The sequence below is a fragment of the Candoia aspera genome, chromosome 16 (genome assembly GCF_035149785.1).
Source record: "Candoia aspera isolate rCanAsp1 chromosome 16, rCanAsp1.hap2, whole genome shotgun sequence".
In the NCBI taxonomy this organism is placed as follows: Eukaryota; Metazoa; Chordata; class Lepidosauria; order Squamata; family Boidae; genus Candoia; species Candoia aspera.
Genome location: NC_086168.1, coordinates 6,327,057 through 6,340,000, shown reverse-complemented (window position 1 = coordinate 6,340,000; position 12,944 = coordinate 6,327,057). Strand labels below are relative to the sequence as shown.

At 43.4% G+C, this 12,944-nt stretch overlaps 1 protein-coding gene across 2 annotated transcripts in view; it reads left to right on the top strand.

Annotated features, from left to right (window-relative positions):
- MAPKAP1 (MAPK associated protein 1) overlaps nucleotides 1-12,944 on the top strand; it is a 119,292-nt gene that overhangs the window by 37,345 nt on the left and 69,003 nt on the right. For both annotated transcript variants that reach the window (XM_063316034.1, XM_063316033.1), the window contains exon 5: nucleotides 11,245-11,417. In XM_063316034.1, the coding sequence (XP_063172104.1) occupies nucleotides 11,245-11,417 (173 nt within the window). The remainder of the gene's footprint in view (nucleotides 1-11,244; nucleotides 11,418-12,944) is intronic.

Genomic DNA, 12,944 nt, shown 5'->3' with positions numbered 1-12,944 from the left:
TTTAGGGATCTGGGGAACAAACTCACGGGTGATTTCTCCAGAGTCCTTAAAGCGCAGATATCAAAATCATGGAAACCAGGGACTACAGATGCATCGGAGGTCAGCCTCTCAGGGCTTTTTAAAATGGCTTTTTGGCAAAGGTAGATCATTTCTTTTCCAAAACCACCAGTGGCTCTACTTTCCTCTTTGCTGAGGTCTTAGTACAATTGGTAATGTGTTTTTCAGGCGGATAAGGAAGAAGTTAAGCATGTGGCTTTCCCGGCACAGCTCCCAGAAAGGGATTTTTCCACTTCCCTTGTTGAAATAAGGAAGGGTTTAATTGCGACACTCTTCAGGACACAGGCATTGATAGACCGATGCTTTCAGGTGTGGTGATAGATCAGAGGAATACTTTTCCTCCTCAGAGGGGGAAATTATCCTCCTGGAGGGGGATCAGTGAGACTGGCTGAGTCATATTAAGAAGGAGCGAGAGAATTAAGACAGCCTAAGTCCTCTTAGGCTGGCCTTTGCAAATGGAACACGTCCTTTAATGGACATTCTCAGTGTCACATTAAAAGAACCCTAATGCTGGATCACACCAGTCACCTCCTCAGTCCAGCTCTCTGTCCCACAGGTCAACCAGAGACCTCTGGCAAGTCTCTGAGTTCAGTGCTGCCACTAACGTGATTTTCATTCATTCATTCAGATTGATCACAGCTGCCCAACTCTAATGGTTCTCCAGCACACGTTACTGAGAGGTGGGAAACAGCTATCATGACTGGTAACTTCTCATAGCCTCATCTTCCAAAAAATGAACTTCCAAGAAACTTGCTTTTCATAAGAAACCCAAACGGTCCAGAATTCTGGCTTATCACGATATGTAGCCAGGGCCACTGAACCCTGTTGGCCGGTGGTTGCTCAGGACCCTTTTCAGAAATAGTAAGTTAGATGCTTCTGGGAAGCTCCCTAAGTTGGGCATGAAAACAACATCCCTTTCACCATTGTTCATCTGTGCTAGGAAACCTGAATTTGAGGTATGTAACTCTCCCTACGTTGCCAGACTATCATTTCCAATACCTCAGCAGCAAGGTGAGTGATAAGAAATGCTGGGAGTTGAAGTTCAGCACCATTTAGAGGACAACTGTTTCTCCTTTTAGCCATCTGCAGATGGTGCCTGTCGATAGATTTGCCCTCTGTAAATTTAGCCGAAAGTCACGCTAGAGAAGATGACACTCCAAATTTAGCTATCAGGAGGTCTGATGTGGGTGAGGGAAAGATGTGGGGATAGGACACTACAATCTTATGCTTCCTGCCTTAATTTAGTGCCCATGTAAGTAATTAGATAGATATCTCATCTAGCTTCATTCCAAAACTTGGACCATTGTTCTGTAAGTTTGGCACTGTGTGAGAAAGCATTCCTTCAGTCTGTCCTGATTCCCTTTCCCCATTAGTTTCATGGAACTACCCCAAAGTCTAGCATTCTTAGGAAAGAAAACCTTTTTCTCTGGAAAAAGAATTCCTAGTTTTGGAAATGGAGTTTTCTCTCCACTGGGCCAGCAGTGAGAGTTGTTGCATCCCGAAGTGTGGTTGTAAGAACAACTGGGGCACGAAGGAAACACTCTGTGCCCAAAATATGCAGGACCAGGGGTTTTCAGTGTCAGCAACTTGGCTTCTAATGGAGGCTCTGTTTGAGATCATTCCTGCTTTATCCCAGCCCTCTCCTCCAGGCTGGGGCAATAATTAATGACAGACAAATGTATTTGGTGTGCAGCCAGAATCAGATTCCAGCTGACTGCAGCACATGCCAAGACTGAACCTCTGCTGAAGGGGACCTGGCGCACGGGAAGACGCCAACCGTGGCTGACGCAGCCATGGCAAATTCCAAGGAACAAGCAGCTTCCTCTGCCACTTCAGCAGATCCACTGCTCTTCCTTGAGTTTCAGAGGCCGTGGTGCCAAGCAGAAGTACCGCATCTGGCTAAGACTAATTAAAAAGGCAATGGGTGAAATTCACGCTATTCATTAATTAGTAAGAGTCAAGAAGGTCTAAAGCCCATCTCTCTCTTTTCTTGGGAAGAAAAGAATCCTCTTTGTTTGTTGTGTGGTTAATAGATGGGGGTACATTAAAAAGCAGCACACTGGTATTTAAAAAAAAACAAACATTCCGCCCAAAATTGGGAAATATCCTCTAGGAATTCAGCAAGCCAGTCGGGGTTCAAAAATGTCGGGCCTGTTTTCTAGCCCCGGATGTCTGAGAACCCTTTCTTTGTTTCTTTTTTCTTTTAATAGCATCTGTTCATTAAAGAAATCTCATGGCAGATTTCTGAGCAAACACATACCGTGTTTATGGTAGTTTTAAAAGCTTATTTATTAGGAGGCCATTTGTGGCTGCACTTTATGGCTGGGTTTGTTATCTCTTCTAATGAAATTAACACACTGTGATGAGGGAAATGTGAAATGTGAATAAATTCTCCAAAGCAGAGGGCCCCTTTTCCCCGATCGCCATCTTTCACCAGGGCTCAATTCATCTCACAGCTTCAAGTTGGGGAAGGCCAGCTTACTGATCACAGAATGCAGGTTTTCTCCCTCCAAGGTGACCATTAAACCAACTTGGGTGTGCTTTCAGACATGTTCCTTAGAGAGCCTACCTCAGTTGGGCATCCATGAATTCCAATCCCCAACCTTTGTCCCATGATGGAGGGAAGTTATGGACCAGCAGTCCCCATGCATGTGAAAATGCTCATTGGGGAAGGCTTGCCTGTTCCAAAGGGGCATTTTCTGCTTTCTAGAAGAGTAAGAATACCTTCATTGTTGACATCAGTCCCCCCAATCAGAATTTATGTCTTTAAAAAAGTATCTAGGGATCTTTTTCCTCAAAGGGGCATGACTTTTTCACTGAAGTCATCCCTGCTTTGTCTGCCTCTAGAATTTAGGCTGATGATCACATAGATGAGACCTCTCTTGGCGCATCTTAGTTATGACACCCAACATAATGGCTTTTTAGGTATCCAGGCAAAACATTCCTTAGATAACAGTGAGCAGCTGGTCTATTTGTTTTGCTGGGTGTTTGGCTCTGCTGCTACCTTGTGTATTTAGATTTTTTCACGTATCTGGGGCCATTGCTGTTCTTAAACTGAGTTGGCAGCTATCTCAAAAGATCCAGGATGGGGGAATGGTCGAACAAAGTCATTTTTAAAAAAAATGAATCTCTTACTCGCATCCTCCAAACCACTTGGCAAGGCTGTTTGCCAGAGCGGAGAAAAGAAAGTGTATAATAAACTGAAATACCAATTGAAATGTTAGGCAGATACGCACATACATACTTAGAGGGAATGTCTGAGGTTGGATGGATCATGACATTCACACGTGCATGTTGACAATCCAAGTCTTAAAAGCAATGGCAATGGAGTGAGTGTGTGTGTGCGTGCATACATGCCCTTGTATGTTAAGAGTCTCGTTTTGTTGACTAGCCACACTCACTGAAAGATCTTTTAGCCTTTGGACTTTCATTCCTCTGGGGAATAGAGCAAATGGAGGGTTGTGTGCGCATGTACGCTATTTACATTTTGGACTTACTCTTCCTTCGCTGCTTCGGTTTCCTAACCTTGGGAATAGATCATCAATGTTCCTCTTTCCCCCTCCACCACCACTGCTTAAGGTGCATGGATCCAACATAAAGTTTGCTTTATGTAGCATAAGAATTAACTGGAGAAAGATTTTGGAACTGCAAACAGGCAGGAGGAGGAACCTCAGAATAAAACATGAGTATGTTAATGCATCCTGGAGCTGATGTGTAATCTTCATTGCAATTCAGAGGAAGTATTCCTCAAAATTCTCTTTGCCCGTCGATACCTTAGAACATCTGGGCTGTAATCGAAGAATACCATAGAGAAGGAGGAGAGATGCTGCTAAGTGAAGGCACCAATTTAGAATACAAATATTAATGCACGGGAGGGGAGAGCAGCTTTATTTACATAGCATTTAAATATTCATACTCTGTTATGCTTTGCATCACAGGAAATTACTGGGTTAAAATTTTATGATTGGTGACAGCACAAATGAGATAAATTAAGTGAGAACATTAATGGGATTTTACTGTCTGGGTTATTGGTAAAAAACAAAAGCGATCCAGCTGGCTTTCTTTTGATCTACTCAGCATAGCCAGGCCAAACCAGATAAGCCCCATGATGGCTTAGTGCAATATGTGGGCCCAGTTCTACTCCTATATTTCTGTGCACATGATCGTAGTTTGCAGATTAGGGTTTTTGTCTCAACAGTGCTGAAAAAACTCAAGATCCCAACATTTCAGGGTTATTATTCAGGAAGGAAGATTCTTTCCATACCATCAGCTCCTACGATCTTACTTCTTAGTAATTATCCTAAATTTGTTGTATCATAAGTTGAGCCTGTTGGTCATTGTTCTTTCATGAGAAAGCAGAGTCCTTCCTCTGATTTGCGCTTTAAAAACCCAAGAAAACTTATCTTTTAAATTAAACGCTAATATATATTTTTTTAAATGGTTGAAATGTGGCTGTTTGAATAAACGATTTGTTATTTTTATTTATCAGGGGGGCTATATGATGTGTCTGCTGCTTGAAAAAGTTGCTGGCACCCCCATTTTAAAGTAATTGAAAACAAGCATACAATTTCATTTTATTTTTATGTTGGTCCCGTAAGATTTCTTTGGAGTCAGTATCGATGGCTGTTGGAAATCTTGATTTCTGCACCCTGATATGAACCTTCCTTCCTTCCTTCCTTCCTTCCTTCCTTCCTTCCTTCCTTCCTTCCTTCCTTCCTTCCTTCCTTCCTTTTAAAGAAAAAACACAGGAGACATTTTTGTGTCTTCCAAAAGTAAGGGTGTGATGTTTTGTTTTGTGGGGAAGATTTGGGGAAGAAAAAAACGCGCCTCAAAACTCCATTTATTCCTGTTTTCCCTAATGTTTTATATTGTTTGTTAGGAGGTGAGTCAATGGCTTGAATTAATTCTAATTACTGGAGAGGCATATACTGATTGAGCAAACAAAGTAGTATGCTCATTTGCACCAAGGCCGTCTAATTAAATGCTAACTTTGGATAAGCTGGATGTGCGTGAAAGATTAATTTTTAAGAGGGTTTTATGACTCACTAAATAACGATTCAGTAAAATCTTTTGCATGATATATCATTAGGCCATCTAATCTTAAAGTGTTATAACATTAAGTCACTGAACTCTATTGTAAAGGAAGATGTGGTAAATCATTATTATTAACAAATTAATCATATTTCTTTCCTCCAGTAAGTAAGTAAGTGTATATATTTGCTTCTGTGCTGAGAATTAAAAGGCGGCTTTACTTGGAGGCTGAGTTTGAAATGGATTCTGGTGGAGCATATGGAGAAGGGGGGGTTGGATTATAAATTGGGATGCTCAGTTTGAAATCCAAAGACCCCATGCAACTCTCAGCAGCTTTGGATGCATTCAAAGGTTATCTCTGAACTGTCATTTTTAATATCATGGCAAAAGAAAATTATTAAATGCGTGGGGGGTGATTGTCCTACAGGAGTTTGATTAATTCATTTTAATGTTCATTCAACTTTCAGTTAAATCAAACTGAAACTGAATTTAGTTTCTGTCTTTTTGTCCTGGCTTTGTCTGCTTTTTGAAGCGTGGCCCCAGCATGACATCAAAGGTCAATGTGTGGCTCTAGGTTTATAAAAAAGTGCTGTGTAGCCCTTGTTTTAAGATTGGGTCGGTTGGCTGCCGTCTTGGTTTATGAACCAGAAGTAATTGAGATGAAAAGATGAAGAGTGATGTCAACACTGGAACCTGTCAACTTTCCTATCTGCCATTTTGGGCATCTTTCCCTTCCAAATGGCAGAATTGTGTAGAATATACTTTGGAGTTGAAAACTCTCTTTTTCTCACAGTTTCTCTGCAATTCCATAACTGAGGTCTTGCCTCTGCAGGGGGCAGTTTCAGTCATTTCCTGAGTTTTTTTCAACAAGACAAAACTTGTCTAAAGCAAACACCTCTGAGTATGCTTTGAAGGGTATTGCCAAGCACTTTACTCCTGTTCTCCTCTAATAGCCACTGCAACTTCATGGTACAGAATCTTGTTAGGGTAATGCGTACATTTATGGCAACTTGGGTGACTTTTCAGAAAAGTTGAAGAAGTGTAGTTGGTCTATAAGAACATAAAACTAGACCTGGGGGATCTGGCCAAGGACCATCTCAGTCCAGCATTTTGTTTTTCTGAATGGCCAATGAGATGCTGCTGGGTCCTTGCAAGCAGGAGATGGAGACGTTCTCTTCTCCCACTGCTGTTTCCTCCAACTGAGAGGCAGGCTGCCACCAACCTAGAGGTAATATAGAACCTTCAAGACCAATAGTCCTTCGTAGACCTGTCCAACATGGACTTCCCCAAATCTGTTTGAAAGCTGTGGCCATCATCACATCTTGTGCGGATATATTTATTTGAGTTATAGGCTCCCCACTCCATCTCAATTCCATAAACATAGGGCATCTGCTGGGATCAGGCCAACCAACTTAGTCCAACATTTTGTCTCTCGTAGTGGCCGACCAAATGCCTCTGGAGTGTTCACAAGGAGAAGGTGGAGATATTCTTCTCTCCTGCCATAGTTCTCCTGCAACTATTATTGGAAGACAACCTACCTCCAGTCTAGAGGTAACATGACATCTACAAGACCAGTAGGTCAAGACCCATTCTTCATGAATTGGTCCAATTCCTTCTGAAAGCCATCCAAGTTAGTGGCGATCACAATGCCTGGTCCAAATGAGACTGGAAAAATGATGCCCTGAGATGAGGATGCTTCCATCTTAATATGGCGATGCTTGTCATCTGCTCTGGCGCTAAGGCAACACTGGTTTTCACTACTGTTTCTGGGCTGGGACTGGCTTATCTGAAAAATTACATATACCAGCTTAAACCACAGTCCCTTTCAAAGGTCCTGCTCTGTCTTCTGCAGTACTGAGACAGCTGATAGGTGAAAGAGAGGCTCTGTCCAGTGACAGCAACTGCAGAATAACCTCTCCTGGTTTATAATGGTCTTCAGGACTTGTTTAATCACCTAGCTTTTGCCTTATTCTTAAAAACTGTTTTACTGCATGTCTCATTTTTCCACCAGTAAAATTGGAGTTTGTTTGTCTTTAAGACCAGATGTTATGTTTTGAATATGGCACTATGTTGCCTTGTCTGTTCTGTAAGCAACAGAGAGAATATATATTGGTGGGTAGCCATGGGAGGATGTTTAAACGTACGAAAGTGACACTTCTCAGCTCAGATGAGCTTGATTTCTGCTGCTCTTCTCCTGCTGAGATTCATCAGGTTGATACGCCTTAAAGAAAGAAAAGAAAAGCAGGATGGTGAATCACCGCAATACTCCAGTGGGTTTTCATTAAGAGTTAGCATTAAATCTCTGAAGGACTTGTTTTTATTGGATGGCCGTCATCTAAAACTGGTAACTCTTTTTTATGGATCTCCCCCCCTCCCCCTCCACTTTTGTAATCCCTGGTTTTATGTTTAACATGTATTGATTTTATTCTAGAAAATGATAGAGGAGCTGGCCTTAGAACTCTTTGTTGGGCCAGCGCACCTGATCCAGGGCTCTAAATTGTTTCCTGGGTGTTACGTACATTGTAAGAATCCAGTGCTGTGTATTGGACAGTGCTCTTGGAAGTTGGTGGGAAGCAAACCTGAAAAGAACAGTGGTTCAGAGTCGCAAAATGGTCTTGGTGAAACTGAAGGGTGGTTGTTGTTTTTAAGCCAGTATAAATAGCTAAGCACTATCAGTATATGACTGAACATCCACTATGTCCTGCTGCATTTGGGTTTATCTAGCTTCTGACAACCCAAAGCTGGTGTCCTCATTAGCTTTAACAGTGGACTAAAGAGATGCATGGAAAATCAGATTACCAGGGGCTGCTGGATCTGATTGCTAGGTCTGCTCCCACACTCTAAAGAGGGATACTCTGAATGCCACTTCTTTGAGAACGGCAGTAGAACATTTTAAAATCATTTTATAATGCAAACTAAAAAGAAAATACAAATCGGCATGAAGGCTCAAGACCACCCCAAAGTTAATGAGCATAGCAATTAACAAAAACAGGGGGAGAGGCCTGGGAAACACCTTGCCAAGGAAAACCTAGAAGGATGCACAGAACTCCTTTCCTTGATAGCTGCTATGCACAGCCTTCGTGTTTTCTTTGGCCTCCAAACTCATCAATTACTCAGGAGTGTTTTGACCTGGATTCTGGAAACCCTTACTTAGGCAACCAAGGATATTGCTGGGTGTAGTGTCCTAGTTGAGAAGCCCAGGTGGTGCAGTAGTTAGGACCTTGCACTAACCCTGCAGAGAATCCGGTTCAAGTCCTTGCTCAACTCCAGAGGACCTGGGTCCAGTTACTTGCTCTCAACCTGGCCTATCCTGCTGGGGGTTCGTTGGGATAAAATGGGAGGAGAGAAGACTACTCCGCTGCCTCGAGCTGTTGGTAGGGAGCAGGATAGAAATCTAGGAAATCGGTGAATTGATATAAGTAGCATAAGGCCCCTTGACGTAGTCGATGCAGGCAGTTCTGCCACCCCCCCTTTTTTTTTTCCTTTTTTGCTGCGAGAAGGCTCCAGTTTGCAAGACACAGCGGGTAGCTCTGCGATCTGGCTGTAGCTACCCACAGATCTATCCCATCCCCACCCTGCAGACCCCTTGTACCCAGCCTCCATTCTGCTCCCAACAAGAAGTGTGTGTGTGTGTGTTTAAAAAGGTAAATGCAAATGTTTTGCGCCTGTGATCCATTTGGTTTATGCACATCAGCAATTCAGGCAGCCTTCGCTCCCCATCCTCGTCATCTTCCCCGAGAAAAGATTAATGATGATAAAGCAGCGAAGGCCCAATTTTTACTTCAGCCTCCCAACATTAGAATGATATAAATAAGACTCATAAATCCACCGTTCCCTGTTACTGTATTCCCCAGGCATCCCAGGCAGAGCAAAGGATGGATTCGTAAGACTTGTGAGAGAGGAATGCCTAGCCAGGGGAGACCAGAGTCAGTTGGTGTAAGATAAACTCCCAGGATTTCTCCCTATGGAGGAAGGAGAAGGAAATGCATCTGACCCTTGCCAAGTGTTTTTTCCTTCTTTGCCTCCGTCCGACTGTCCTGCCCCGTTACCCAAGTTTAGATTGCTGGCTCCATGGGGGATAGGAACGTAGCCATGATCATTTGGGTTGGGGGTGACCTTGCTCTTAAGTGACATGTATAGGGAGACTCTTATTTTATTTTATTCTATTAATTTATAAATTTATTCACTGCCCATCTCCCCCTCATGCGGCGGGGGGGACTCTGGGCGGCTTACAGTGAAATGAGGTTAAAATTTAAAACCATTCCAAATACAACAATACAATACAATAAAAATATAATAAAATCTAAATGGCAAAAGATTATAATCAGTCTGTGAGTGTAACAGGCCCCTCAAAATCACTTAGGGCGCTAGCCATCCCCAGGTATAACTATTCCACCACCATCCCCATTCCAAGCCAGCTGGCAAAACCAGGTCTTTCATCTTTTTCGGACGTCCAGGAGTGAGGTGGCCTGCCTCACCTCTGGGGGGAGGATGTTCCAAAGGGCGGGAGCTACAGCGGAGAAGGCACGCTTCTGAGACCCCGCTAGGTGGAATTCTTTTACGGATGGGGTCCGTAACATGCCCTCCCTGTGTGACTGGGTGGGGCAGGTCGATGTAATAGGGATGAGACTTACCTGTGCAAAGGACTGTTGAATGTTCTGTGAAGCCTGGGGCAAGGTCAGATTGGGCGAAAACAGCCACAGGGTGCACAAACCTTCCCAGTTGCGGGTGGGGAGAGAAGGTCAGGGGGCAGCGGGGGACAAGGTTGGAATCTCCTTGACATATAAAAATACAAGGAGCTTACAAAAATGTTCTGGGTTGCTCTGTAAACCCAGACTTGATGCATTATTATGCTGACTGTGCCCTGGGTGTTTAATTAAGCCTTCATCTCCAGCACTGAATAGATTCAGTGGATTTTTTTTTTTTTTAAATACAGCAGTAAGAGGTTCCAGCAGCATCCAGTCATACCCAATTCCTTCTCCTTGGTTGGCTCCCGAACGCAGGATTTCTGAATTGAAATTGGAGGCAGCTGTCGGGATGCCCCTTCAAAGTGAAGTTCTCTTTGAGTGAAGAGACTGCATAGAGAATATTTCTGGGATGGCCCCATCCCTAGGAAATGATTGTACTTGGAAATCCCGGCACGCCTGCACTCCAGCCCGTGGCAGTAAATGTTCAACAGAGCAGATAAAAACAGCTCATATTGTTTTATTTGCCGGCTTGTTTGTTTAAAATGTTTTTAGGCCAGCGTTAAGGGTAAAAGGAAAAAACACCTCAATGCAGCCTCCAGGAAAAAAACTAATGCAGTAATGCACAACAAGTGAATAATTAAGCTAGTAGCAGTCTTTTTTTTTTTAAAGTGTCTCACATAAAAAGTGCTAACAACTAATACAAAATAACATATAAACTCTGCCAGCAGCCCACTAAAACAAAACTCAACCAAGAGCTGAGGAAAATGCTGATGTGCTGGCAGACGTTGCTACGCGCAAACATATAGCTGCAAAATAGAGTCTACGATGCTGGATTACGCTTCCTAAGAAATTTCACTTCTTTCTTTGTTTCACTTGTCTCAAAGCAACTTTCTGATTTTTATCACTACTAAAGCGTGTCTGAAACCTGGTGGCCCTTTCCTGGCAAATTTTGGAGCCCAACAGATGTTGAGCGAGATTCAGCATCCTCCTTCCTTTCTCCACAGCTAGCAGAAAAGAATAAATTATACAAAATAAGCTTATGCAGAGGGACATAATTCTCCCAGAACTGGTCTTTCATGGTGGCATTTCAATGGCAAAATCCAGACTGTACGTTTTCTTAACTGCAGCTTCCCAAACTCAAGATGGGTAACTCCTGTATATAATCTGTAATCTATCATCTATTTCCCAATTTGGTACCCTCCAGACATTTTAGTTTCAACTTCCAAAATTCTAAGATGGGAATCCTGGAAATTGGCACCTCACACTTCTAAAAGGTAGAAGATTGGCAATACTACATACATAGGGCATAAGTTACCCTCTGCTGGTATATGACCATAATAAAGATGGATGGGATGGGATGGGATGGGATGGGATGGGATGGGAAGTATTACTCAGCCTAGCATGGAAACCATCTCTTGTGTCTAAACATGAAGCACCCAGTTTACCTTCAACTCTGTTCTTCCAACAGGGTCACATTGGCACTACCGCAACAAAAATAATTGATGTCTACCTCCCACTACATGCCAACCAGGACAAGTTGCAACCCATGACTGTGGTGACGATTGCCAATGCCAAGGTGCACGACTTGATCGGTCTTATCTGCTGGCAGTACACAAGCGAAGGACGGGAACCCAAGTTGAAGTAGGCCCTTTCAGGGTGTCCTCTACACCTTCCTAATCTCTCTCTCTCTCCCCCCCCCTTTCTCATTCTCTCTCCCCTGCAAGCATTTTTGCATAATGAAATGGATTTCCACATCAATACATACACACACACACACACAGATAAATCTTACCACAACACCTCCCCATTTATCAATATTTCCTTCCAAGCTCTACGTACATCTATATCTATTTCTCTTTCAATTAAATTACTGGGTAGTGTGTAATGACAAGCGTATGAAGCTGGTGTTGTATAAATGAATCATCATTTCAAGAAGTACTCCTTTTTTGGGTGTCTTGTTTGTTTGTTTTTAAGAAAGATAAATCACCTCCACGTCGGTGTCACCACATGGATAGCATTTGAATGTCCCAGAGGGTTTGAGCCACTTTTTTTAATGGGTGGGGGATGAACAGTGCCTCACTTCCCTAAATTCTGATCTAATGGGGGGACACTTTTCTCCTCCTTGCGTGCTGGGTCCTCTTGCCAGAGGCAAGCTACTCAAATTTAAGAACTGAGCACTGAGCTTTCTTTATAGCAGGGTCTGTCGCCTGCATGCATCCTGTTAGCTTGATTTTGCCTGCCTCGTAATCTGATTTGAGAAACACTCTGTAAGCAGCTGCCTTAGCAAGAGTAATACACTCCTTCCCAAACCGTCTGTTGTCTGGGGAAGGAAAGAAAAAAAGGAAATGTATGAGGGAGGGAAAAACAGGATGTTAGCAGGAGAGAAAATGTCACATGGCATGAAAGCATGGTTTGCCTAGTTAAGGCTTGGATAAATCGTCTGAGTTCATCCGGAGTGCAAAGCCATTGACCATGGTTTGCAACCACAGTGGCTGGGTCCGTTTGTCTTGCTAAGTCAAAACCAGACAAGCCACGTTAGAGTATTGTGCTTAGCCCGAAGGTGGCCTCACCCACTGCTTGCTTCAGCCACACCCACCCATGAGGTCACCCAACAGTTCACAACCAAGTGGATGTTGCTGTTTACACGCCATCATTTTAAAAGTTGCATAGTCTTGTTTTGCAGCTCATGGTTGGGCTAGCATTTGTCATGTAACTACATTCATACAGTTTAATACACTAGCCTAAAACAGTGGCCTTCAAATGACCAAGCTTACTTTTTGTCAGAGTGAAAGTGGTTGTCAGAAACTGGTCCCTCTAGCTGTATCCAAGATGGGCTTTCTCAGCATTCCCCCCAGCAGAAATAGGCCAGCTTTATAATCTTGAAGGCCTATCATGAAAGCCAGCTTAGGAACAGTTGTTTGTAGTTACTGGGGGGCTGCATTCTTTTGACCCCAGTGCAATTTTTGAGATTGTCGATTGGCCGGGTCCAGGAAGAGGGCCTTCTCTGCCGTGGCCCCCACCCGCTGGAATAAGTTACCCCCAGAGGTGAGGCAGGCCCCCACTCTCCCAGCCTTCCGCAAGGGAATCAAGACTTGGCTGTGCCACCTCACTTGGGGCTGGATGGGGGATAGTCAATCATGGGGGTGGTCGGCACCTTGATGCGGCCCT